The sequence below is a fragment of the Pipistrellus hanaki genome (genome assembly GCF_964339955.1).
Source record: "Pipistrellus hanaki genome assembly, chromosome: 7".
NCBI classification, from domain to species: domain Eukaryota; kingdom Metazoa; phylum Chordata; class Mammalia; order Chiroptera; family Vespertilionidae; genus Pipistrellus; species Pipistrellus hanaki.
Genome location: NC_140509.1, coordinates 2,282,256 through 2,308,503, shown reverse-complemented (window position 1 = coordinate 2,308,503; position 26,248 = coordinate 2,282,256). Strand labels below are relative to the sequence as shown.

Sequence of the window (26,248 nt, the reverse complement as noted above, 5' to 3'; positions counted from 1 at the left end):
GTTACCCGCTCTGCACCCCTTCACCAGCTCCTGCTGCTGCTTCAGCGTCTCCTCACAGAGGGCCTCTCACCCGCTCCGCTCCCAGCCTGTTACATCACCCCCGGCCCCACCACGCCGGCTGCCACCCCCAGCTTCCTGGCCTGGCTGCCAGCCTGTCCCAGCGACTTCCCACGCCTCCTCCTCGGGAGCGGACTCCGAGGTTGTTTTCTTTCTGGTTCCCCAAACACCCTGTACTTCTCCAGCTCAGGCTGATTCCCCTCTAGTCCTCATTCCTCTCCCCCCACTGTTCGGGCCATCTCCCCTCCGCTCTCCAAGAGCCTCGCCAGGCTGAGGCCTGGATACCAGCTCTTTGGAGCCCCCTTACACTGTCTTCCATCTTCTTAGGAGCCTCAGGATTGTGGCCAGGCCCACAGCGGGGTGCCCCCTGCCCCGGCGGGCCTCCTCCGCAGCAGCAGGCGGCCTGACACAGCTCAGCACTCTCGGCGGCACCGTTTGCAGGGTGCCCTCTTGTCCTCGGGCTGCTGTCTCTAAGGCTGCTATGAAAACATGGGAGTCTGGTGCACAAAACCCATGCAGGGGCTAGGGATGTCCCTCAGCTGAGCCTGCACCCTCTCCAATCTGGGACATCCTTCTCACAATCCGGGACCGCTGGCTCCTAACTGCTCACCTGCCTGCCAGCCTGATCGCCCCCTAACTGCTCCCCTGCTGGCTTGACAGATGTTTAACTGCCCCCCTGCCAGCCCAATCATCCACAACTGCCCTCCCCTGCGGCCTGATTGCCCCAAATGCCCTCCCCTGCCAGGACCCGCCTCCTCCGGGCCCGCCTCCTGTTTGCACGGGACCATCTGTGACAGCCATCTTGTGAGCCACCTCGGCTATTATTAGCATAGATGTTGATTCTGTCCTGAGGTACTACCATTACCACAAGATTTGCACGATGCCTTGCGGTTTAAAATGTTCACGTGAGAATCCAAGATGGCTGCGCCCAGGTAAACACCTAGCCACAGCGCACACAACAATTTCAATAAAATACAACTAAAATACAAAGTGGACATTACCCAGAACTACAGGAAAGTCGACTGACTGGAAATTCTACAACGAGAAGCAAGGAGAAAACCAGAAGGAAGCGCGGAGGAGCTGTAAAAGCCTAAGGTACGGAGACACTCGGCGCGCGAGGAGGACGGAGCCAGAGAGGAGGGCGGCTGAGTGCCTGGCTGGCGTTCCCTAACGGGAAGGAGATAAAACTCTGACTGTGCTGGGCCCCAGTTCTGACTGCTCTGAACCCCAGTTCTAGGCCAGACCCCGGGGACCCAGGCTCACACAGCGGGAGCTGGGCTGTAAGGCGGAACCCCGGGGGAGCAGCGAAAGGAGGTCCTGGTGGCGCGCACACTGCGCGCAGAGAAGGGCCGGCCGGCTGTGCCGAGGAATTGCCCTGGCGGGAAGGAGACAGGGACTCCAGACTGCTCTGAACGCCACCTCCAACTCCACTTCCAACTGAACTGAACCCCAATACCCGGCTCATTGGGGGAGAGCATAGACTGTTTGGTAGCAGGCGAAAATCGAGGGCACCTTTCTCTCAGAGGCGCTTGCAGCGAGTACTGAAGGACCCTGGGGATTACTGAGACCGCATAGGGCAGGGCTGATGGAAGCCAAGGCTGTCCTGAAACCCCACCCCATCTGTAGCTGCGAAATGCGACAACGAAATAGATCACAAACGAAAGAAATGGAGGACAAAAAGCGACTGGATATAGAGTTCAAATCTACGCTTATAAGGTTTTTCAAGAATTTCCTAGAAAAGATCGATAAGACCTATGAGGATATGAAAAGAGATAAACTAGAATTAATAAGGAATCAACAAGAAATGATAAGGGATCAACAAGAAATGATAAGGGATCAACAAGAAATGATAAGGGATCAACAAGAAATAAAGAATACATTCTCTGAAATAAAAAATATTATACAGAGTCCTAAAACAGAATGAAAGACCGCAAGAATCAAGTCAAAGATTTGGAACATAAAGAGCCAGAAGACACTCCTCCACAGAAGCTAGAAGGCAAGAGAATCCAGAAAATTGAAGATGATGTAAGAAACCTCTGGGACAACTTCAAGCGAACCAACATCAGAATTATGGGGGTCCCAGAAGATGAGAGCGAGCAAGATATCGAAAACATACTGAAAGAAATAGTGACAGAAAACTTCCCCCACCTGGTGAAAGAATTAGACTTACAAGTCCAGGAAGCGCACAGAACTCCAAACAAAAGGAATCCAAAGAGGGCCACACCAAGACAAATCATAATTAAAATTCCAAGAGCAAGACGAGACTGGTTTGGCTCAATGGATAGAGCGTCGGCTTGGGGACTGAAGGGACCCGGGTTCGATTCCGGTCAAGGGCATGTACCTTGGTTGCGGGCACATCCCCAGTAGGGGGTGTGCAAGAGGCAGCTGATCGATGACTCTCTCTCATCGATGTTTCTAACTCTCTATCTCTCTCCCTTCCTCTTTGTACAAAATCAATAAAATATATATATATTTTTAAATTCCAAGAGCAAAAGACAAAGAGAGAATATTAAAAGCAGCAAGAGCAAAGAAGGTAGTTACCTATAAAGGAGCACTATACAATTGTCAGCTGATTTCTCAACAGAAACCATGCAGGCCAGACGGGAATGGCAAGAAATATTCAAGGTGATGAATAGTAAGAACCTACAGCCAAAGATAATCTATCCAGCAAAGCTATCACTCAGAATCAAAGGTCAGATAAAGAGCTTCACTAATAAAAAAAAGCTAAAGGAGTTCATCAACACCAAGCCAGAATTTATGAATTGCTGAAGGGGGTTCTTTCAGAAGAGAAAGTAAATAAAGATAAAAATTATGAACAAAAAATATGCAACTATCAACAAGTGAATCTAAAAACCAAGGAAATTTAAAAAATCTGATGAACAATATTAACTGGCGAATATAATAGAATCAGAGGTATGGAAGGGGAGTGAACTGACGATTCTTGGGGAAAAGGGGAGAGGGGGATGTGGGAAGAGACTGAACATAAACTGTGCACCTATGGATGAGGACAATGGGGGGTGGGGAAAGGGCAGAGGGTGGAGTGGGAACCTGGTGGAGGAAAGCAATGGTGGGGGGGGGGGGGGCAGGAACATTTGTAATAATATGAACAATAAAAACTTATTTAAAAAATAAAAATAAAATAAAATAAAATAAAATGTTCACGTGAATTTTGTAATTTGATCCACACCACCTTTGCATTCAGGGATCCTCTGTCAACTTTGTGTGAACATCAGCAGGTAAATGAATGGCTGTCCCTGTGCCTCTGCACCTTCACTCTGTATAGTGTGTGTGTGTGTGTCTGTGTGTGTGTGTGTGTTAAGGTAACCAGACAGTCCTGATTTTTAACTATTTGTCCCGCGTTCTGCAGCGTTTTAAAAAAAGTCTTTCCAAAAATCAAGACTTTTTTAAAAGGCCACAGGACGTGGGACAAATTGTTTAAAAAATCGGGGCTGTCTCGCCAAAAGCGGGACGTCTGGTCACCTCAGTGTGTGTGTGTGTGTGTGTGTGTGTGTGTGTGATGTGCCTGGTGAAGGGCCTCGCCGGCGTGTGGCTGCGAGCGGAGGCCACTGAGACGCAGGGGCTGGGGAGCTCCGCGCTCTCCTCACCGCCTGCGCCCCAGGCAGGGCCGGCCCAGGAGCCCTTCCTCTGAGCCGTGCCTGCGCGTGAGGCTGCATCTGACAACCCGGTGCCCCCACACACCCACACACGCACACACGCATACACACGCACATACACACCCATACACACGCTCACACACATACACATACATATATACACACCCACACCCATACACACACCCATACACACACCCATACACACACATACACACACCCATACGCGCATACACGTACACACACCCGTACACACATCCACATACACACACCCACACAGACATCCACACACACACATCCATACACACATATACACACACATACACACATTCACACACACATATACATACACACATACACACACATCCATACACACATACACACTCATACACGTACACACACCCATAGACACATGCACACACATATACACACACCCACACACATCCATACACGCATATACACACATGCACAAATACGCGCACATATACACGCATACACCCACACACACCCATACACACCCATACACAAACTCACACACATCCATACACACCCACACACACGCATACACCCACACACACACACCCATACACACACCCATACACACACGCATACACCCACACATACACACCCACACACCATACACACACCCATACACACACCCATACACACATACATACACACACCATACACATACATGCACACACACACACACACACCCTCGTCCCTCCCCGCTGAGTCTCAGTCGCCTGGGCCCTCCTGTAGGAAGGCAGTACAGTTTGTTCCCCGTTAATGTCTCCCGTCAGGTTAAAGATTAGACCGGAGGGAGCCCAGAAGGAAAGGGGGAGCGTGTGTCCCCCCCCCCTGGTGTGCCTGCGAGTGCTGGTTGTGTTTCCTGTGCTTTGCCGCAGGGCAGGTCTGCGTGTGCCACGTTGGCTCTTCTCCCTGAGCTTTGCTGTTCCCTCCGGGGTGTTGTCTTGTGGACCTGCAGGGCGTGTGCCCCTGGGTGCTGGTGCCAGCCTCTCTGGGTCAGGCAGCCAGACCCCCTCCCTCACCGTGTCCCGCTGCCTCCTCCTGACACGGACAGCCTTCCTCAGCACCACCGTCCAGGCATGTGCCCACCCCACGCATAGCTCACACGCATAGCACACACAACTCACACTCACAGCTCACACAACTCACACTCACAGCTCACTCACACACAGTGTACACACAGCACACACTCAACGCACACTAACACACAGAACTCACACACACAGCTCACACACACAGCACACACTCAGCACACACACAGCACACATTAACACAGAGCTCACACTCACAGCTCACTCACACACAGTGTACACACAGCACACACTCAACACACACTAACACACAGAGCTCACACACACATATCACACACACAGCACACACTCAGCACACACACAGCACACATTAACACAGAGCTCACACTCACAGCTCACTCACACACAGTGTACACACAGCTCACACGCACAGCACACACACAGAGCTCACACACACAGCTCACACACTCAGCACACACACAGCTCACACGCAGAGCTCACTCACACACAGTGTACACACAGCTCACACAGTGCACACACACAGCTCACACACACAGCTCACTCACACACAGTGTACACACAGCTCACACGCACAGCACACACACACAGCTCACTCACAGTGTACACATAGCTCACACGCACAGCGCACACACACAGTTCACACACACAGCTCACACACAGTGTACGCACAGCACACACGCACAGCACACACACAGAGCTCACACGGAGAGCTCACTCACACAGTGTACACACAGCTCACACACAGAGCTCACTCACACACAGTGTACACACAGCTCACACAGCTCACACACACAGCTCACTCACACACAATGTACACACAGCTCACATGCACAGCGCACACACACAGATCACACACACAGCTCACTCACACACAGTGTACACACAGCTCACACGCACAGCGCACACACACAGTTCACACACACAGCTCACTCACACACAGTGTACGCACAGCACACACACAGAGTTCACACGCACTGCTCACTCACAGTGTACACAGCTCACACACTCAGCACACACAGAGCTCACACACACAGCTCACACACTCAGCACACACACAGAGCTCACACGCAGAGCTCACTCACACAGTGTACACACAGCGCACACACACAGCTCACACACACAGCTCACTCACACACAGTGTACACACAGCTCACACGCACAGCTCACTCACACACAGTGTACACACAGCGCACACGCACAGCGCACACACACAGCTCACACACACAGCTCACTCACACAGAGTGTACACACAGCTCACACGCACAGCACACACACAGAGTTCACACACACAGCTCACTCACACACAGTGTACGCACAGCACACACACAGAGCTCACACGCACTGCTCACTCACAGTGTACACAGCTCACACACTCAGCACACACAGAGCTCACACGCAGAGCTCACTCACACAGTGTACACACAGCTCACACACAGAGCTCACTCACACACAGTGTACACACAGTTCACACACACAGCTCACTCACACACAGTGTACACACAGCTCACTCACACAGAGTGTACACACAGCTCACACGCACAGCACACACACAGAGTTCACACACACAGCTCACTCACACACAGTGTACGCACAGCACACACACAGAGCTCACACGCACTGCTCACTCACAGTGTACACAGCTCACACACTCAGCACACACAGAGCTCACACGCAGAGCTCACTCACACACAATGTACACACAGCTCACACACTCAGCACACACAGAGCTCACACACAGTGTACACACAACTCACATGCACAGCACACACACAGAGCTCACACACACAGCTCACACACTCAGCACACACACAGAGCTCACACGCAGAGCTCACTCACACAGTGTACACACAGCTCACACACAGAGCTCACTCACACACAGTGTACACACAGCTCACACACACAGCTCACTCACACACAGTGTACACACAGCTCACTCACACAGAGTGTACACACAGCTCACACGCACAGCACACACACAGAGTTCACACACACAGCTCACTCACACACAGTGTACGCACAGCACACACACAGAGCTCACACGCACTGCTCACTCACAGTGTACACAGCTCACACACTCAGCACACACAGAGCTCACACGCAGAGCTCACACACAGTGTACACACACAGCTCACATGCACAACACACACACAGCTCACACACTCAGCACACACACAGAGCTCACACGCAGAGCTCACACACAGTGTACACACAGCTCACACGCACAGCACACACACAGAGCTCACACACACAGCTCACACACAGTGTACACACAGCTCACACACTCAGCACACACACAGCTCACACACACAGCTCACTCACACACAGTGTACACACAGCTCACACGCACAGCACACACACAGCTCACACACTCAGCACACACACAGAGCTCACACGCAGAGCTCACTCACACACAGTGTACACACAGCTCACACACTCAGCACACACACAGCTCACACGCAGAGCTCACTCACACACAGTGTACACACAGCTCACACGCACAGCGCACACACAGCTCACACGCAGAGCTCACTCACACACAGTGTACACACAGCTCACACGCACAGCACACACACAGCTCACACGCAGAGCTCACTCACACAGTGTACACACAGCTCACACACTCAGCACACACACAGCTCACACGCAGAGCTCACTCACACACAGTGTACACACAGCTCACACGCACAGCACACACACAGCTCACACACTCAGCACACACACAGAGCTCACACGCAGAGCTCACTCACACACAGTGTACACACAGCTCACACACTCAGCACACACACAGCTCACACGCAGAGCTCACTCACACACAGTGTACACACAGCTCACACGCACAGCACACGCACAGCTCACACGCAGAGCTCACTCACACAGTGTACACACAGCTCACACACTCAGCACACACACAGCTCACACGCAGAGCTCACTCACACACAGTGTACACACAGCTCACACGCACAGCACACACACAGAGCTCACACACACAGCTCACACACAGTGTACACACAGCTCACACACTCAGCACACACACAGCTCACTCACACACAGTGTACACACAGCTCACACGCACAGCACACACACAGCTCACACAGCACACACACAGAGCTCACACGCAGAGCTCACTCACACACAGTGTACACACAGCTCACACACTCAGCACACACACAGCTCACACGCAGAGCTCACTCACACACAATGTACACACAGCTCACACGCACAGCGCACACACCGGCGCAGCGGTGAGTCAGGCCAAGTCTCCGCCTGTGCACTGTAGGAATTTCCGCGCCGCGGCGGGGCGGGGAAGGGGAAGGGCCTCCCCGTCGGCGTCCGCCCCTCGGCGGTACTTAACGCGCCGCGGGCGCCGGGCTCCATCCCTCCTGTGCTCGCCGCCGCCGCCATGTGCCGCTCCCGCTGCTCCCTGCCCGCCCTGGCCGCCCTGCGCGCCCCGACCCCGGCGCCCTCCGCCAGCCCGCGGCCCCGGCGCGGCTCGGGGCCCGAGGTCTTCACCTTCGACCCGCTCCCGGAGCCGCCGGCGGCCCCCGCCCCGCGCCCCCGCGCCGCCCGCGGGCACAGGAAGCGCAGCCGCAGGGTCCTCTACCCGCCGGCGGTGAGTGGCGCCCGGGGACGGAGCGGCGGGAGCGGCGCGGCCCCGCTGCCGGCCCCCGGCTGACTGTCCCCCGCATCCCCCGCAGGTCCGGCGCCCGCCGCCCGCCGAGGACCCCGGCCCCGCCCGGAGGCTGCTGCTGCTGCTGCTCGCCGTGGTCTTCTGCCAGATCCTGGCGGCTGAAGACGGGGTGCCGGCGCCCCAGGCCGCGGAGGACGCCCCCGGCGCCGCGCCCCCCGCGCCCGCGGCCCTCGAGCCCCGCAACCGGACGGCGGAGCCCCCGGACTACGCTCTGGACCTCAGCGCTTGGCTCCAGCGCCCCCCGGCCTCCCTCTGACCGCGGCCCCCCAACCTCCCCCCGCACACCCCTCCGGCCGGCGGAGGGCGGTTAGCCGGGCTCACGGCCCTTATTTATATTTATGTATTTATGTCCCCGGAGACAGGGCTCAGTATTTATTTAACTTATGTGGCGCGAGGCTGCCGCCGCGGCCCGGCCCTGTGGCGGCGAGCGGCGGGCGGTATGTTCTGTGAACACAATAAACGGCTTTTCCTGTGGCGCCCGTCTGTCCGCGTGGTCTCTGTCCTCCGGCCGCCGCGCGCGGGTCCCGACTCCCGGCCGCCGCGGGGGTCGCCCGTGACGGGGCCGCGTCACGCGCCGGGGGGAGCGGGGGCCGCGGAACGGGGCGGGGCCGCCGGGGGCGGAGCAGGGGCCGCCGGGAACGGGTGGGGCGCGCGGAGGCCGCGGGTTGGGCCTCCCGGTGCTCGGGGGGCGGAGGCTGGCTCCCAGGGGCGGCGGAGCTCTATCGGACCAGGGAACCGCCTCGCTGCGGGCGGGGCCGGGCGGGGCGGGCGGGCGGGCGAGCGGCCTCGGAGCTGCGGGTTTCGGGAAGGCCTGAGCCGCGGCGCGAGGGCCCCGGCCGAGGTAGGGGCGGGCGGGCTGACGGGAAACAGCCGCTCCCGCGGACGCCTTCTCCGCCCTCCGCCAGCCGCACGGAGCCATGTTCTTCACCTGCGGCCCCAACGAGGCCATGGTGGTCTCCGGTAAGCGCCGTCCCCACCCCCGCCCGCGGCCCCGGAGCCTGGCGCCGCCCTCCCCTCCCCCAGCCCCGCGGCGCCCGGGCTCCCGGCCCCCCAGCGCTGCTGCGCCCCCCACCTGCCCCCGACTTCCGCGTGGGGGCAGCCCCCAAGTTCCCGAGGCCCCCGCGTCCCAGCGCCACGCCAGCTCACTGCCCGCCTTGCAGGCTTCTGCCGGAGCCCCCCGGTCATGGTGGCCGGCGGCCGCGTCTTCGTCCTGCCCTGCATCCAGCAGATCCAGAGGTGCGTAGGGAGAGCCCGCGGGCCGGCTCCTCTCCCCTCGCTCCTCACTGCCCCCTCCGTCTTCTCTAGGATCTCTCTCAACACCCTGACCCTCAACGTCAAGAGTGAGAAGGTTTACACGCGCCACGGGGTCCCCATCTCCGTCACCGGCATCGCCCAGGTGCGGCGTTGAGCCTCTCCCGGCCCAGCCCACCCCCTTGGTGTGCTCCTCTCCTCTCCCCGGGCCCTCTGCTCCAGACCGCACCTCCCTCCCACTGCCCGCAGGTGAAGATCCAGGGGCAGAACAAAGAGATGCTGGCTGCCGCCTGCCAGATGTTCCTGGGGAAGACAGAGGCCGAGATCGCCCACATCGCGCTGGAGACGCTGGAGGGCCACCAGCGGGCCATCATGGCCCACATGACTGTGGAGGTGGGCGCGCAGGGCAACCTCTGGCCGGTCCGCAGGGGGGCCGGCCTGGCCTGGAGCTCAGGCGCTCCTCCCCGTCCTGTCCTAGGAGATCTACAAGGACAGGCAGAAGTTCTCCGAGCAGGTGTTCAAGGTGGCCTCCTCGGACCTGGTGAACATGGGCATCAGTGTGGTCAGCTACACCCTGAAGGACATCCACGACGACCAGGTAGGCGGCCGTGCCTCTGGCCCCGCTGCTCCTCGCCCTCCGCGGGGCTCAGGGTCTGCTCTTTCCCACAGGACTACCTGCACTCCCTGGGGAAGGCTCGGACCGCCCAGGTCCAAAAGGATGCGCGGATTGGAGAAGCGGAGGCCAAGCGAGATGCTGGGATCCGGGTGAGGGGTCTGGTCCCCATGGGCACTTGAGCACTTGGGGGGTGCACAACGATGGGGCTGGCAGAGGAGAGAGGAGGCCAGGGCTGGGCAAAGGCAGGGAGCCTGTGGGAAGCTGCCTTGCCTGGGGCCTCCCCACCTGCTGACTCCGCGCCCGTCTGCATGGACAGGAGGCCAAAGCCAAGCAGGAGAAAGTGTCTGCGCAGTACCTGAGTGAGATCGAGATGGCCAAGGCCCAGAGGGACTACGAGCTGAAGAAGGCCACCTACGACATTGAGGTCAACACCCGCCGCGCCCAGGCCGACCTGGCCTACCAGCTGCAGGTCAGCCGCCCCCTGGGCAGGCACCCCCTCTCTCAGCTCCCACTCTGTCACATTCTGACTCTGCTCCCCACTTCTGACCCAACTCATCCAGATGAGGGAAATTTAAAAGACCTAATGTTTCAGCTAAAAAGCAAAGAAAAGGTCGAGAGGTAGGCTGGTCACGGGTTTGGAGCAGGGCGTGCCTGTGCAGTGGCACCTGGACGGGGGGACCGGAGCCCAGTCCAGCCCTGTCCCTCCAGCTGTGCACCTGCACCCCGAGGAAGCCGCGCCTCTTCTCGTTGACAGGGCGGCCCCTGTGACCACAGGGGGGGCAGGAAACCCCGGAGCTGGGCTTCGGCCCCGCTGAGTGCGGCCCGGCCCAGCGTGGCGAGGAGGCACCCGCGTCCTCACGTGTGGCCCGCACTGAGGGCGTGCGAGGAGGTACATGAGTCCTCACGTGTGGCCCGCACTGAGGGCGTGCGAGGAGGCACCCGCGTCCTCACGTGTGGCCCGCACTGAGGGCGTGCGAGGAGGCACCCGCGTCCTCACGTGTGGCCCGCACTGAGGGCGTGCGAGGAGGTACATGGGTCCTCACGTGTGGCCCGTACTGAGGGCGTGCGAGGAGGCACCCGCGTCCTCACGTGTGGCCCGCACTGAGGGCGTGCGAGGAGGCACCCGCGTCCTCACGTGTGGCCCGCACTGAGGGCGTGCGAGGAGGCACCCGCGTCCTCACGTGTGGCCCGCACTGAGGGCGTGCGAGGAGGTACATGAGTCCTCACGTGTGGCCCGTACTGAGGGCGTGCGAGGAAGTACGTGAGTCCTCACGTGTGGCCCGTACTGAGGACGTGCGAGGAAGTACGTGAGTCCTCACGTGTGGCCCGTACTGAGGACGTGCGAGGAAGTACGTGAGTCCTCACGTGTGGCCCGTACTGAGGACGTGCGAGGAAGTACGTGAGTCCTCACGTGTGGCCCGCACTGAGGGCGTGCGAGGAGGCACCCGCGTCCTCACGTGTGGCCCGCACTGAGGGCGTGCGAGGAGGCACCCGCGTCCTCACGTGTGGGCCGTACTGGACCTGCCTGCCCGCTAAGGGTAGTCAGCCCCGCAGCCCCTGGGCCACTGCAGACACGCAGGGAGGCAGCACCGAGCTGCCTGGCACACGCTCCCGGCTGAGGCTGAGCAGATGCTCGGGAAAGGCTCAGCTATAAGCAGTCTGTCTTGGTGGTGTTTACTTCAGTGTGCTCACCGCCGCACTGTCACCTCGCCGAGTTCTTTGTTGGTGGCCTCGCTGTGTACAGGGCCCCAGCGCAGTGCTGAGTGCCATCTAGTCTCCTCAGAGCGGGAGGCGGTGCAGGCGGAGGAAACGGTGTTAGATGAGCTTCCTCAGGCACTCGTGCTGCTGTCGGCTGAAAGTCCGCTGGTGATGAACTTATTGCACAAGACGGCTTTAAGTCCCGTGGGAACCTTTCCTGCCAGGCCATGTGGGTATTTATGACGTCATTCAGGGCCATACAGAATTATTAGCTTAAAAACTAGTCTGCTATATGTGGCCAAGCATTTATTTTTTGGTTATACCCCAGGATATTTTTCCCTTCCTACATAATGAAGAGGTGATGTGCAAATTAATCCTCACAAGATGGCTGCCTACTACCAGGCCGGCAAGGGGGGTTAGTGAGAGACGACCAAACGACTGAACAGCAGGCTGCATGGGGTGATCAGGCTGGCAAGGGGGGGCAGGAGGGGGCAACCAGGCCAGCAGGGGGGTAGTTGGGTGTGATTAGGCTAGCAGGAGGGGAGTGAGGGGTGACCAGGCTGGGGTGGGGGGGCCAGTGAGGGGTGACCAGACAGGCAGGCAGGTGAGTGATTAGGAGCCAGCAGTCCAGGATTGTGAGAGTTTAGGCCCAATCCCTGGCAGTCGGACATCCCCTGAAGGGTCCTGGATTGGAGAGGGTGCAAGCTGGGCTGGGGGGGATTCTCAAATTTTGTGCACTGGGCCTCTAGTTGATATATATTTTTTTAGAGTGAGTGCAAGGGAGGCGGGGTGAGAGAGAGAGAAACACCAATGTGAGAGAGCCACATCAATTGTTACCTCCCATCAGTGCTGGAGCCAGGAACCTGCAACACAGATACATGCCCTTGATCAGGATTCAAACCCAAAACCCTTTGGTTCAAAGGCCAGTGCTCAAACCACTGGGCAAGTCCAGCCAGGGCAATGGGCAATCTTTTTTTTTTTTTTTTTTTTTTTTAATATACTTTATTGACCTTTTACAGAGAGGAAGGGAGAGGGTCAGAGAGTTAGAAACATCGATGAAAGAGACATCGATCAGTGCCTTCTGCACACTCCCTACTGGGGATGTGCCCACAACCAAGGTACATACCCTTGACGGGAATCGAACCTAGGACCTTTCAGTCTGCAGACCGATGCTCTATCTACTGAGCCAAACCAGTTTCGGCCTATGAGCAATCATTTAATAACTCACCCTAACGCCCGGGCAGGGCCCTGCTTTAAACAGAAACAGAAAACGAGGTTATATGTTGCCCTGCTGATAAAAATGTGTGGCCAGAGGCTCACACCACCTAGCGCCACATCTCCCCTGGAGCACAGTAAGCATTTTGTTCTCCTTTTTACATCAGAGAGCCCACTGCACTTTGAGACCCTTTACCTAGAGGGCAGAACATTAGGAAGTCCGTTTATGCCTTGGTGCAGGATAAAAGCACAATAAACACCAAACGCCTGTAGTTGGGGAGCGAAGTCCCTGGCTGTGCGTTCCTAGTTGAAGTGTGGTCTGCCTGCCAGCAGCAGCCGCCCTGGAGTGCTTGTTAAAATACAGTCTCAGGCCGGGACCGGTTTGGCTCAGTGGATAGAGTGTCGGCCTGCGGACTGAAAGGTCCCGGGTTCGATTCCGGTCAAGGGCATGTAACTTGGTTGCGGGCACATCCCCAGTAGGGGGTGTGCAAGAGGCAGCTGATCCATGATTCTCTCTCATCGATGTTTCTAACTCTCTATCCTTCTCTCTTCCTCTCTGTAAAAAATCAATAAAATATACATTTTTTAAAAATACAAAGTCTCAGGCTCCAGCCCAGACTGAGTCAGAACCTGCATTTTAACAAAAGCCCTAGGTGATTCATGCATGCGTTGGAGTGTGAGAAGCAGTAACATAATGGAAACCACTAGCATGGGTAGGACTATGGATAAGGCCCTTAATGTGGCTTTTTTTTTTTTTTCCTACAAATCAATGGATTGGGCTGTTTTGGGCTCTGTTTAACGTTAGTGAGTTATTTCCTCATTTTGTGCCAGGCTTTGTGCTAGGGAATCATGAAATAATAATTCAGTGAACAAATACCTATGAAGTGCCTATTCTGTGCCAGACATTGTTTTAGAGGCGAGGGTCTGAATGAGACAGAAGGTTCCTGTTCTCAGGGTGACAGCAGACAGCGGTGGCTTGCTGTGTGAGGCCGGTGGTCAGAGAAGACTGCTGTAAGCAAATATTTGAATTAAAAGCTGAAGTGTCCAGCAATGTAGAGAGTTGTGGGCCAAGAAGTCTCTAAACCAGCGATGCTCAGACAACCTTTGTGCCGATGAAAGTGTTATGCATTTTGCTGTGACGCTGACACTGGAGATGTGGCTGGTGGAGTTGAGTCTGAGGAACTGCATTTTAAGCTCATTGACTACTAATTTAAATCTAAATAGCCAGATGTGGCTAGTGGCTGGGCAGGGGGCCAGCGAGGCCCTGCGGTGGGAAGGAACTCGGCATGTCCCAGAAACAGTGGGAGAGGGGGTTCTGATGGGTGTGGCTGGTGTGCTTGGGGAGAGGAGGCCAGGCCGGGTCCCCGAGGGCTCAGGGAGCCGCAATGGCGACTTAGGAGAGACTCCGAGCACACTGGGAAGCTACTGGAGAACTCCAGGAGGGAGGGTTGTGCTCTGATTGATGTCTGTACAAGGACCAGACTGCTGCTGTGTGGAGAACTGATGGTCAGAAGGAAGGCAGTAGGGAGACAAGCTTTTTCAAAGATGATGGATTGGATAAATGCAGCTAAAACCTCATTGAAACCACATGGCGTGATTTTGAGAAGAGGGAGGGAGGGAGGGAGGGAAGGAAGGAAGGAAGGGCAGGCCACCGTAGCATCGCTTTGGAAGCTGGAAGGCCATGGTAATTACTACATATGGCTGAGCTGGCACCATGCCTGAGGTCTGGGCCTGAAGACTGGAAATCAGCAGAAACCGGAAGAGCCCCTTCGCAGACTCCCTGCCTCTGGGTCCCTCTCCCAGTCTCTGCCCAGTAGACGCCTGGAGGGTTATCTGGTGAGAGTCAACCAGAGGGTGTGGCCTGGGGCGGCAGACACAGGCGAGGACCTGGCACTCGGCAGCAGGGCCACGAGCTGACTGGCCTGTCGCATGCAACATGCTGGCCTTTCCCTCCCCGGCCCCACTCAGAGCATGGCCACTCCAGAGGGAGGGACCTAAAGCTCCTGGCGCCGAGGCTCCCAGCTTGTGGCCTGCCCAGACTGAGGGAGCTCAGCCCACAGCCACCGCCCCCAGAGCCTCCTTCCAGGCCGGCCAGCCTCTGCCGGGAGCGAGGGGGCCGCAGGGCCAAGTGCAGGAGCCGGGCTGTGCGGGAACAGAAAGCCTTTGGAAAAGGGAATGTGCTCAATGAGATAGAAGAATCCACTTCTAGGAAGTCAGGATAGAGAACAAGAAGCCACGCTTAGAAATTAATAAACCCCAATAAATCCAGTAAAGGGGGGAAGTAATAAAATGGCATAAGTTTTAAAATCTCCTTGGAAGAGAAATTCCAAAAAACTCTCCAAAAGAGCCAAAACCCATTTGGCTCAGTGGATAGAGCATCGGCCTGTGGACTGAAAGGTCCCGGGTTCGATTCCGGTGAAGGGCATGTACCTTGGTTGCGGGCACATCCCCAGTAGGGGGTGTGCAGGAGGCAGCTGATCGATGATTCTCTCTCATTGATGTTTCTAACTCTATCCCTCTCTCTTCCTCTCTGTGAAAAATCAATAAAATATACTTAAAAAAAAAAAACTCCCCAGAAGAACAGAACAGAACAGATGGTGGAGGAGTGGCCAGTCCAGCAGCTCCCACAGACCAATGAAATGGGAGGAAATAGCCAAATGGAAAGTTTGCAAAATGTTTATCTGTTTTGAAGGGTGTGAGTTTCTAAATGAAACACAATTAATGAAAAATATCTACATTGAAACACATCACTGAAAGAAACTTCAGATCCCTCAGAACAAGGAAAGATCTAGAAGCTCCCAGAGAATTTTTCTCAAAGGGTCAGGCACCAAAATGACTAGATTTCTTAACAAGTTAGAAGGCCATGGAGCAATGCCTTCAAAATTCTGCTGAAAATGATTTCAACATAGTAACTACACTCAGCCTGACTGTAATTCAGGTGAAGGGCAGAACGAAAGTCCCCGAGAAGGAAGGTCTCGGTGAACCTACAGCCCACACACTCGGTCCAAGGAAGCTGCTGGAGGTTGAGGCCTCCGAAGGGGCAGGGCGGGGCGGAGAGCAGCAAGTCCAGTTTGGAAAAGGCTTGACACCTTCAGGGGGGCCAGTCCAGGCAGGGGCACTGCGCCAGGATGGTGATGGGCTGGAGCCGCGGGACGGGAAGGACACACCCTCCTCCCTGCACCTCCTCGCCGACAGCCGGCAAGGACGCTCTGCTCCCTGGGTGCCACGAGGAGTAAGAAAGGAACTGCCCAAACAAGAGGCGTTCTGTACGCAGGTTCCTGGAGTGCTTGTCGAGTGCCCTGGGAGGGTACCCGGGACACGGCACTGGTGGCCTGCAGGGGAGGGAAGCCTGGTTTCCCCTGATGGTGCACCAGTTGCAGAAATAGGAGGGAAAGGGCGCGGCACGCCGCCCGGGAAGGAGGCAGGTGCCCGTAGGGGCAGCGGGCGCAGTGGGTGGCTGCACTGAGGCGCGGAGCCGGCCGGGGCTCCTAGAGGGGCTGTGGCGGCGGCCTGGGAGCCCTGGTCCCGTGCGGGTCTGGGTCTGAGGAGGGTCTGGGTGCATGCCTGGGGTCTGTGTAAGAAGCAGACTCCGCGGGCTGGCGGGGACCGCTCCACCTGCCCCGCCCCGCCCCGCCCGCCCGCCCGGCCCGGGCCTCTGGGCTGGCCCTCGGCCTTTCAGCCCTGAGCGAGCGCCTCCTCCCAGGTGGCCAAAACGAAGCAGCAGATCGAGGAGCAGCGGGTGCAGGTGCAGGTGGTGGAGCGGGCGCAGCAGGTGGCCGTGCAGGAGCAGGAGATCGCCCGCCGCGAGAAGGAGCTGGAGGCCCGCGTGCGGAAGCCGGCCGAGGCCGAGCGCTACCGGCTGGAGCGCCTGGCGGAGGCCGAGAGGTAAAGGCCCTCCCGGACCCTCCGGCCGCCCCCGGCGGGTGGGCGGGCGCCCCGGAGAAAGAGCCGCGGTCTTCACCACCCGGACTCCTCCTGTGGAGCTCAGGTGGTCGGGCCTCCAGCCCGCTGGGCCCCGACTCCCCTGCACCCCTGTTTGCCCAGGTCCCAGCTGATCATGCAGGCGGAGGCCGAGGCGGAGGCCGTGAGGGTGAGTTGGGGCGTTGCTGCGGAGCTGGGGTTTCCCGCCCTCACCTGCTCCGATCGCATCACAGCGCCCTGTACGCTCCCCAGATGCGGGGGGAGGCCGAGGCCTTCGCCATCGGGGCCCGGGCCCGGGCGGAGGCCGAGCAGATGGCCAAGAAGGCGGAAGCGTTCCAGCTGTACCAGGAGGCCGCTCAGCTGGACATGCTGCTGGAGAAGCTGCCCCAGGTCGGTATCAGCGGAACCGGTGTCACCAGAACCAGGCTCGGGGACCATGAGATAGGCTGGGAGTTAGAACCCAGTGACCAGAGTGAAAAAGGACCATCTGTAAGGCCGGCTCTTGAAAAACCCAGGGTCGCCAGCGTGGCTCAGTGGTGAGAGCATCCACCCGTGCACCCAAGAGTCGTGGGTTCAATTCCCGGTCAGGGGCACGTATCTGGGTTGCAGGTTTGGTCCCTGGCTATCAGGACACATGTGGGAGGCAGTTGGTCGAGATGTTTCTCTCCACCCTCCCTTCCACTCTCTAAAACTCAGTGGGAAAATAGGGGTGAGGATGAACTAAAAGCCCCGGGGAAAGCCTTTCGGGAGCGTGTGATCGGGTCACAGGTGCTGAGTGGACCTCTCCCCCCAGGTGGCAGAGGAGATCAGTGGTCCCTTGACCTCTACCAAAAAGATCACGCTGGTGTCCAGCGGCAGTGGGGCTGTGGGGGCGGCCAAGGTGACGGGCGAAGTCCTGGACATCCTGAGCCGCCTGCCCGAGAGCGTGGAGCGGCTCACGGGCATCAGCATCTCCCAGGTGAGGCGGGCCGGCGGGCACCCGCACGGGGCGTGTCCCGGCTGCTGTCCGTGCCCGAGCTCGGCTCCCACATAACCCTTTTCACACAAGGACGTTACTGTCCTGCCCCTGGCACGGAGCGTTCTACCAAGTAGAGACTGAGCTCCATCGTGTGAGTAACGTGGCCCTGTCCCGGACGGAGCTGGGAGCGGCTGCGGCGGTGAGGCCTCACTGCTCCTCAGACCGTCGGCTACCGCCTTCGGGCAGAGGGCAGAGGTCCGAGCGCGGCCGACGCCTCCGCTGCCATCTGGCTCCAGTGCGCCGTGACCGCAGATCCGTGGCCCCTCACAGCCCAATGATGGCAGCTCCCCCCGAATGGTTACGGGGATTAAATGCGTGACATTTGCAAAGTGTTTAGAGCCCTGCCTGGTGCGCAGTAGCTGCCCTGTAAGAGGGTCTCAGTGAAGACGTTCATACATAAGGGAGAGCATCGACCACGCCCGGGGCCTCAGGCTGGCTCCGTGGAGCCCCCTGGAGGCCTGCAGGGGAGGGCTAGAGTCTGCACGCCGCTCTGGCCCCTCCGCGCGCAGGAATTCCCGCTGTGCACGATCCTGGGGCTGGGCTGGGGTGAGGGAGGCCCAGGAAACGCAGGCCCCTTACTGTGCCGTGAGCCAGAACGAATGCCAGTGCTACTGGTGTAAACGGTAATTGGGGAAAAAGAAAACACTAGAAAAATTCCGGGTGTGCGTCCCCCCTGCAGCCGGCTCACCGGATGGAGCGTGGGGAAGTCCCACGTCTCCGCTCTCCTCTCTCACCAGGTGAACCACAAGCCTCTGCGAACAGCCTGAGCCCCCGCCCTCGCCTGCCGGGCTCGTGGTTCAGGCTGCCCCAGTGCCCCGTGTCGCATGCTTGTCAGCTGCCCCGGAGCATGTCCCTGGGCGGGGCGTCCCCCGCTGTCTCCTCGCCAACGAGCCGTGCCGTGCCTTGGAGGGGAGGCTGCCCACGGCCACCACCAAGACTGCCAGCCCAGGGTCCGACCGTCCCGCTCCTCCCCGCTTGGTCAGTTTCCTAATTAAACTCGCAGAGCCTGTGTCAGATTGTTTTCTGATGGGGACTGAGGGGTGGCCGCAGGTTCTCGGTGTGCCAGATACATTGCCGCTAAGCACTGCCTTGTGAACAATTAAGGTGAAACAAAACTCAGTTGAACGTTAGAATACAGCTTGCTTCCAGTTGGCTTTTAGATGGGAGAAAGTTATTTGTACACCGAGGGGCTGTAGAATTAACTCCTCCCAAAAAAACCTTGGTTCAGTCAGGAAGCGTGTTGATCTGGGAGGAGTGTGAGAATTGCATTAGTCCCTGGACTTACTGAAAATTGGCCAAGGGAAGTGGACTTAGGTTTCAGGGTAACTTGGAGACTTACTTTGTGCAACTTAAAAACACGAGACAATGCTCGGCCGGGGGCCTGGGGGTTCAGTTCTCCATGCACCCCAGGGCCCTTCCCCCGGGCGGGGCGCAGGAGGAGGCCTAGCCGTCCCCCTCACAGGATGTCCCCCCCCCCCACCCCCCTCTAGGAACCTATAAAAAATCATTAAGAACATGATAGAGCAGCAGTGTTTAGGATGGGCCCTTGGGGGCCTCCCATGCTAGTGACCTTCATCTTAGGCTGAGAAAACCCACGTGGCTGCAGATTCCGCCGAGGAGTGCTGGCTGCTGTGCCGGGGCTGGCAGCAGTGGCCTGGCTCCTTCGTGACTCCTCCGGAGCACGGGCTGTTAGGAGCAGCCCTGGTTTGGGTCAGGGCATCGTCGGAACCTGTTTCCAGACTCCATGGTGCTGGTCTAGGAACCCTTCTGCTCCTTTGACTTCCATCTGTTTCCATCCCGATTCCTGCATGTGGCCAAGCCTGCGCCGCCCATGCCCACCCTAGCTAGGACTGCTGGTGGGTGGGTACCAGGGAGGAAGACCTGAGAGTCAAGGGTTTTCTCATCAATTCAGAGAACAACACGTGTGTGAGTGAACCAGTCCGCTAAAGGAGCAAGCCTTGCAAATATTTTTTCAATTCCCATTTCCTTTTGGCTTTGGGGGCATTGTCATTTTCAACAGAAATTGTAGGACAGGACAGAACCAAAGGTGTGCGTGGGTGCCCCGTCCCCTCCTGGGGAATGACTCCAACGTTGAGGCAACAGTAACGACTGCTGCTCCTCGGTGAGGAACCGTAACAGGGCCTTTCAGGAGACAGGGACCAAGGCGGGTCCTGCATCCAGAGGAAGTGACGATGTGAGGTGAAGTGGAAGGGAAGGATCCTACTGGATAGAGGGGCAGACCCTGCAAAGGAACCGGCTCAGGCCAAGCTGGGACACCGCTAACACCCCCAAAGCTGAAGGTGGGCAGAACACCTGGGAACTAGGACCACCCGAATCCCGTTCTCCAAACCGGTGAACCCCACCCATTCTTCAAAGGCACTTCTCCAGGCTGTTAGCTGATTCTCCCCTGGCTACCATGAGGGCGTGGCATGTTTTCAGCACAGTTCTAAGTGGGATTGGATGACATCCAGCTTTCTTGGAGAATTATGTTGAAAACGAAAATATTAACTGGGCCCTGGCTGGTGTGGCTGTTGGTTGAGCATCTTCCCATGCATGAAAAGGTTGCTGGTTTGATTAGAGGTCAAGAGCACAAGCTCATTCCGTGATAGGGGGTATGTGGGAGTCAGCTGACCCATGTTGTGTCCTCAGTGTTTCTCTAAAAAACAATTTTTAAAACATATATATATAAAGCCTAAGTGACTTACAACTGGTGGACTGAACACTATGACACACACTGACCAGCAGTGAGCAGACGCTCAACAGGAGCTGCCCCTGGTGGTCAGTGCAGTCCCTTCCCCCATCCTCCCACCCTCACCTGCCAGGCCTAGGGATCCCTCCCATGCACCATTTGTGGACCGGGCCTCTAGTGTATATATATAAAAATTTTAATGAATAGGAGGAAATAAGGCATAAGAAGGAAATAAAAGTTACTCAGCAGAGTGGCAGAAATACAGATTTCCCGGTATGAACAAGAGAGGAGACATTCAAGAAACAACGAATATTTATTGAGCCCTATTATGTGCCAGGCATTGTTCTAGATCACCCCTAAAAGCAAAAAAAAAAAGGCAAATTTTGAGGGAAAAATGGGCAGCAGAGGGAGCGGAAAAGTGGAGTGCAGGCGCCTCAGGCCTCCTCTTCGGCCTCTTCACCGAAATCCTCCTCCTCCTCGGCCGTGGCGTCCTGGTACTGCTGGTACTCGGACACCAGGTCGTTCATGTTGCTCTCGGCCTCGGTGAACTCCATCTCGTCCATGCCCTCGCCCGTGTACCAGTGCAGGAAGGCCTTGCGCCGGAACATGGCGGTGAACTGCTCGGAGATGCGCTTGAACAGCTCCTGGATGGCCGTGCTGTTGCCGATGAAGGTGACCGCCATCTTCAGGCCCCGGGGCGGGATGTCACACACGGCCGTCTTCACGTTGTTGGGGATCCACTCCACGAAGTAGCTGCTGTTCTTGTTCTGCACGTTGAGCATCTGCTCATCCACCTCCTTCATGGACATGCGCCCACGGAAGACAGCGGCCACAGTGAGGTAGCGGCCGTGGCGGGGGTCGCAGGCGGCCATCATGTTCTTGGCATCAAATACCTGCTGGGTGAGTTCAGGCACAGTGAGGGCCCGGTACTGCTGGCTGCCCCGGCTGGTGAGGGGGGCGAAGCCGGGCATGAAGAAGTGGAGGCGCGGGAAGGGCACCATGTTGACCGCCAGCTTGCGGAGGTCAGCGTTGAGCTGGCCGGGGAAGCGGAGGCAGGTGGTGACCCCGCTCATGGTGGCCGACACCAGGTGGTTCAGGTCCCCGTAGGTGGGCGTGGTCAGCTTGAGGGTGCGGAAGCAGATGTCGTAGAGGGCCTCGTTGTCGATGCAGTAGGTCTCATCGGTGTTCTCCACCAGCTGGTGGACCGAGAGGGTGGCGTTGTAGGGCTCCACCACCGTGTCCGACACCTTGGGCGAGGGCACCACGCTGAAGGTGTTCATGATGCGGTCGGGGTACTCCTCCCGGATCTTGCTGATAAGGAGGGTGCCCATCCCGGACCCAGTGCCCCCGCCCAGCGAGTGGGTCAGCTGGAAGCCCTGCAGGCAGTCGCAGCTCTCAGCCTCCTTCCGCACCACGTCCAGGACGGAGTCCACCAGCTCAGCGCCCTCCGTATAGTGGCCCTTGGCCCAGTTGTTCCCGGCCCCAGACTGACCTGGAATGGGGTCAGGAGGCAAGTCTGAACAGTGAAGGGCACTACACACACATAGACTCCGCATCCTCACCTTGCACCTTTTGGGATAATGCCTCTGGGTCTATTTTTTCCTCCCTCACTTGTGAGATGTGCCCCCAATAGTTTACCAAGTAAGGTAGCCACCGCCCCCCTCCGTTAGATTTCAGAACACTGCCCTGTAAAAGCTCCGTGTACAATAATCATTCCTAACTCTAACTGCTCTCTTGCACCCAACTAAATGGGATGTGATGGTATCTACATAACTTACCAAAAACGAAGTTGTCTGGTCTGAAGATCTGGCCAAAAGGACCAGAGCGAACAGAGTCCATGGTACCTGGTTCTAGATCCACCAAGATAGCACGAGGGACATATTTCCCACCTACAGGGAAGAAAAGGAGAGGAGTGAACATTGGCAGAAGGTAAATAAAGTGGGGCTTTATTGAAATAAAGTGGGATGACAGGGACCCAAACGTGTGATTTCAGGGGCTACTACTAGGTGACAGCTGAGCTAGTCTTTGACCCCCACGGTGACTAAACATAGGAAGGTTCAGTGGGAAAGGATAGATCCATCCAAAGGAGTTAGGGGGTTCTGTAGAAAAGACCCCAGGAGGAGGAGATGGGCTGATCTTCCGCTCCTCCCCTCACCTGTGGCTTCATTGTAATACACGGAGATGCGGTCCAGCTGCAGGTCGCTGTCCCCATGGTAGGTGCCGGTGGGGTCGATGCCATGTTCATCACTGATCACCTCCCAGAACTGTCAGGAAAGAACGGTGAACCCTCAATTTTGCCCCTGCTCCCACCACTTTAATTCCAAACACATTGCAGGCATCCCCGCCACCTCCCTCTGACACTCCACCCACGGGAAAGCTACCTTGGGATGTGAAATGCTGTCAGCTGGGAGGGCCGGCGATGGCACACAGATGAGGTGACTAACCTAACTAGGTAAGCTGCCCCTCGCCCCCACGCAGGGCATGCAAGCCGCGCACAAAGGGCCAGAGAAACCAGCTGCCGCAGCGGCCGACCCCCAGCTCTCCCTCCACGCGGCTGTAGCGCTCGCCAAGCTGCTGACAAAGGGAGGCGTCACCCAAGGCGGGGCCGAGGCGCGAATTCGGCGCGCGAGGGGCGGGGTCTGCCCTGAGCTAGCACGCCCCCTGGCGGCCCGCGGGGCAGTGCCCGCCCCTGAGCCCAGCCCTTTTGCTACAAAGTAGCGCCGATAGCGGCCGCACTTTTCTCCCCCGCTACACAGTAGCGGCGCGCAAAAGGAAAGAAAGAAATGCCCCCTTAGCCTCGGAATTGTTCCCTTGGCTAACTTCCTCTTGCTTTAAATGAGGATTGTCTTCCTTTCTCCCACAATTTGGTCCTGAGGGGACCCTTTGAAGAAAAGGAAGCCCTCCTTTTCTCCTTATCAAGCCCTAAAGGGGTCTCTAAGCGGAAGGAAATAAAGTAAGCAAAATGAATCCAGCTCATATTAGCCTTCCATCCACGGACCGGCCCTCGGCAATTACAGGGGCGCGCTGAGACCCCTGGCTTCATGGAGGTAACGCGTCCCCAGCTTGGGAACCGGGGTCTGCAGTTGTCCCCCAGCCTCACCCCTTTCCCCTCGGCTTGGCTTCCGAAACCCCGCCAAGGGGGATGCACATGGAGGAACCGCGCCTCGCTTTGTCTCGGCAGTTTCCGCATCTCCTTCCCTCCTCGACCCCCGGACCGTTAGATTCCCTTTAGGTAAAACCTTACAGAACCTCGGTCTTCCAGCCCCCCAAACCTCAAGAGTGCTTTTGATAGCTTCCCCAAAATGATTCTGCCAAAAAGAAAAAAAATCCTCATTTTCCAAAAGCAAATTCTACTGCAAATGTGCACTATACATATAAAACTTCCTTTTGGCCAAGGTTGGCTAAGGCTGGAAACTGCAAACAGCCCACAACCATTCTTCATAGTTTATCTGGATTCTTTAATTCTCAAAAAGAAATAGTTAAAAGAGGTTTTAAAATCCTTACCTTGGCACCGATCTGGTTTCCGCACTGACCCGCCTGGATGTGCACGATTTCCCTCATGGTTCAAATTTAAAATTTTTGCCCGTTTCCAAAGTGTGTATGGGGCAAGAAAATGTCTAATCTTTTTTTCTCCGCTGCTGCTCAAGGCTGATGGAATGGGACGTGGCGGGAGGCTGGAGCAGCGAGGTCCGCACGCCGCGGCTGGCAGGCTGCGAGAGGGAGGAGAGCGAGCGCAGGGCGCGGGCGAGGGGGCGGGCGGGGCGCGCGTGCGCGGCGGGGCGGGAGCCGGCCGCCCGCTCGCCGAGACAAAGCCGCCGCGAGGCCGGCCCTGATTAGTCGACGCCGGCCAGGCAGCCGATGTCCATTGGTCTGTGCCCGGGCGAACGAGCGCGGTCCTCTCTGGGAGTTGTAGTCCTCCATTGTTGTCCGCACTGCAAAGAGAAGGGGTGGATGGGTGGATACGGGTTTGGGGTGTTTTGGATTTGGGGAGCTTTATGAAAATGATCTTGCCAAGATGACTTTCCTCTAGGTCTGAGTTTTTTTTAATGCAAAAAGGGAGTCGTTTTCGGAGCTGCCGGAGTTAGGAACCTTATGTGCTGGCGTTGGAAGGTGGGCGGCCACGCCCTGAACGCTCCGGGCTGCCGCAGCTCTGGGGGAGGCGGGACCCTGCTTAGCTCAGCGAAAACTGCGGAGCACCGCCCTCCGCTCTGCGCTCTAACAACCGGCCCTTCGTGACCGCGGACACGAACACTGCGCGCTGCTCCCCCAGATGCCTCCAGCAGGAGGGGGCTGCCTTCCTGCTATTTCCTTGAGCGTTTTCTAACGATAACATTTAGAAAGAGAAACAAAATTGCAGCAAGGGCTTACAGGATAGAGATGTAATTGTCTGGAGGTATGTTCAAAGAAATATCCGATCTTGTAGGACATCTGGGCCTTAGAGCAGCGTTGAAGACTGTGGTTATGTCAAACATAGAACTATGGGGTGAGATGACTGCTAGAATTTCAAGGAGTGAAGAAAGGATAAAATAATTATCCTGCCTTTCGACACTTTGGAGTCTGGTTTTTCAGTTCGCTGGTTTCACTGACTTGGACCTAGTCACTAGGTGGCTGGCTTTCAAGAGCCTCAGGATACACATTTCAAAATGGAATGAGGGTATTTATGGGAGGAAATTGGATGGGCTCAAATCTAAGTGCTTTTCCTCCCGGATTCACTCACTTGGTAGATTCTGAGTGTCCCCAAGCCAGGAGCGAGGGATACAAAAATGGTTATGAATTAGCCTCCAGGACCTTGCAATTGGGTGAAAAATGGACAAAGAATAGAGTGTAGTAAGCACTATAATAGAGGACATGTGATATCAAGGTCATCGTTGTTCTTGAAGTCAATACACATTTCTCAGTCATAAATAAAAGAACATCCAATTGTGTAAGAAGACCCCTCTACCCATTTAAAATAGAATGTTTTGGGGCATAACCACAATGAAAGTCGTTCTTTTGTGGCAGTGAACAGCTTAGAATTTAGAATCAAAGGATTTTTTTAATTACTCTACCTTACATGAGCGGTAGAAACCTAGCCATGTCATTTAATTTAGCAGAACTTCAATTCCCTCTGTAAAATCTACTTCTGTTAAATAGTTGTGGTCAGAATAAAGTGAGATAGCGAATGAAAAAGGACTTTCTACATTATACACATGTCAAACTGCTTGTCTTCTTGCTTGTCTTAGTATGAATAATGAAATAAATTATTTTATCCTTTCTTCACTCCTTGAAGTACCTCGGTCAGCTTTGAGACGGTTAGCAAAAAGGATTCCCTCTGTTGGCCTAGGGAACTTTGCTTTAGGTGAACGATCTCAAAATATCCACCAGGGCTATATTCTCAGAGAGGAAAAGACCTGACTTCTACA

The 26,248-nt window shown here is 56.6% G+C and overlaps 3 protein-coding genes across 3 annotated transcripts; 2 read left to right on the top strand and 1 right to left on the bottom strand.

Moving 5' to 3' along the window:
• Positions 1 to 8,102: 8,102 nt before the first annotated feature.
• On the top strand, positions 8,103 to 8,913 carry IER3 (immediate early response 3). The gene is made up of 2 exons (XM_084889752.1): positions 8,103 to 8,360; positions 8,446 to 8,913. The coding sequence occupies exons 1-2, from the start codon at positions 8,151 to 8,153 to the stop codon at positions 8,692 to 8,694; spliced, it is 459 nt and encodes a 152-aa protein (XP_084745878.1). The 5' UTR covers positions 8,103 to 8,150; the 3' UTR covers positions 8,695 to 8,913.
• A 276-nt stretch (positions 8,914 to 9,189) lies between these two features.
• Positions 9,190 to 19,166, top strand: FLOT1 (flotillin 1). The gene is made up of 12 exons (XM_084890419.1): positions 9,190 to 9,398; positions 9,599 to 9,674; positions 9,744 to 9,834; positions 9,939 to 10,082; positions 10,168 to 10,287; positions 10,359 to 10,454; positions 10,622 to 10,774; positions 16,922 to 17,103; positions 17,263 to 17,308; positions 17,392 to 17,529; positions 17,933 to 18,097; positions 18,895 to 19,166. The coding sequence occupies exons 1-12, from the start codon at positions 9,356 to 9,358 to the stop codon at positions 18,922 to 18,924; spliced, it is 1,284 nt and encodes a 427-aa protein (XP_084746545.1). The 5' UTR covers positions 9,190 to 9,355; the 3' UTR covers positions 18,925 to 19,166.
• Positions 19,167 to 21,140: 1,974 nt separating this feature from the next.
• Positions 21,141 to 24,565, bottom strand: TUBB (tubulin beta class I). Its single transcript, XM_084890418.1, has 4 exons — positions 24,351 to 24,565; positions 23,002 to 23,110; positions 22,625 to 22,735; positions 21,141 to 22,338 (listed from the first exon to the last, which is right to left on the bottom strand). Exons 1-4 carry the CDS (start codon positions 24,405 to 24,407, stop codon positions 21,281 to 21,283), a joined length of 1,335 nt encoding a protein of 444 aa, XP_084746544.1. The 5' UTR covers positions 24,408 to 24,565; the 3' UTR covers positions 21,141 to 21,280.
• Positions 24,566 to 26,248: the final 1,683 nt, after the last annotated feature.

Bases quoted from the DNA above. Each gene is read 5' to 3' on its own strand.
- IER3 (XM_084889752.1), top strand. From the start codon at position 8,151: ATGTGCCGCTCCCGCTGCTCCCTGCCCGCCCTGGCCGCCCTGCGCGCC. The intron at 8,361-8,445 runs GTGAGTGGCGCC...CATCCCCCGCAG, and splicing joins GGGTCCTCTACCCGCCGGCG to GTCCGGCGCCCGCCGCCCGC.
- FLOT1 (XM_084890419.1), top strand. From the start codon at position 9,356: ATGTTCTTCACCTGCGGCCCCAACGAGGCCATGGTGGTCTCCG. The intron at 9,675-9,743 runs GTGCGTAGGGAG...CGTCTTCTCTAG, and splicing joins TGCATCCAGCAGATCCAGAG to GATCTCTCTCAACACCCTGA. The intron at 10,775-16,921 runs GTCAGCCGCCCC...GCCTCCTCCCAG, and splicing joins ACCTGGCCTACCAGCTGCAG to GTGGCCAAAACGAAGCAGCA.
- TUBB (XM_084890418.1), bottom strand. From the start codon at position 24,407: ATGAGGGAAATCGTGCACATCCAGGCGGGTCAGTGCGGAAACCAGATC. The intron at 23,111-24,350 runs GTAAGGATTTTA...CTTTCCTGACAG, and splicing joins GAAACCAGATCGGTGCCAAG to TTCTGGGAGGTGATCAGTGA. The intron at 22,736-23,001 runs GTGAGGGGAGGA...TCTTCCCTGTAG, and splicing joins GTATTACAATGAAGCCACAG to GTGGGAAATATGTCCCTCGT.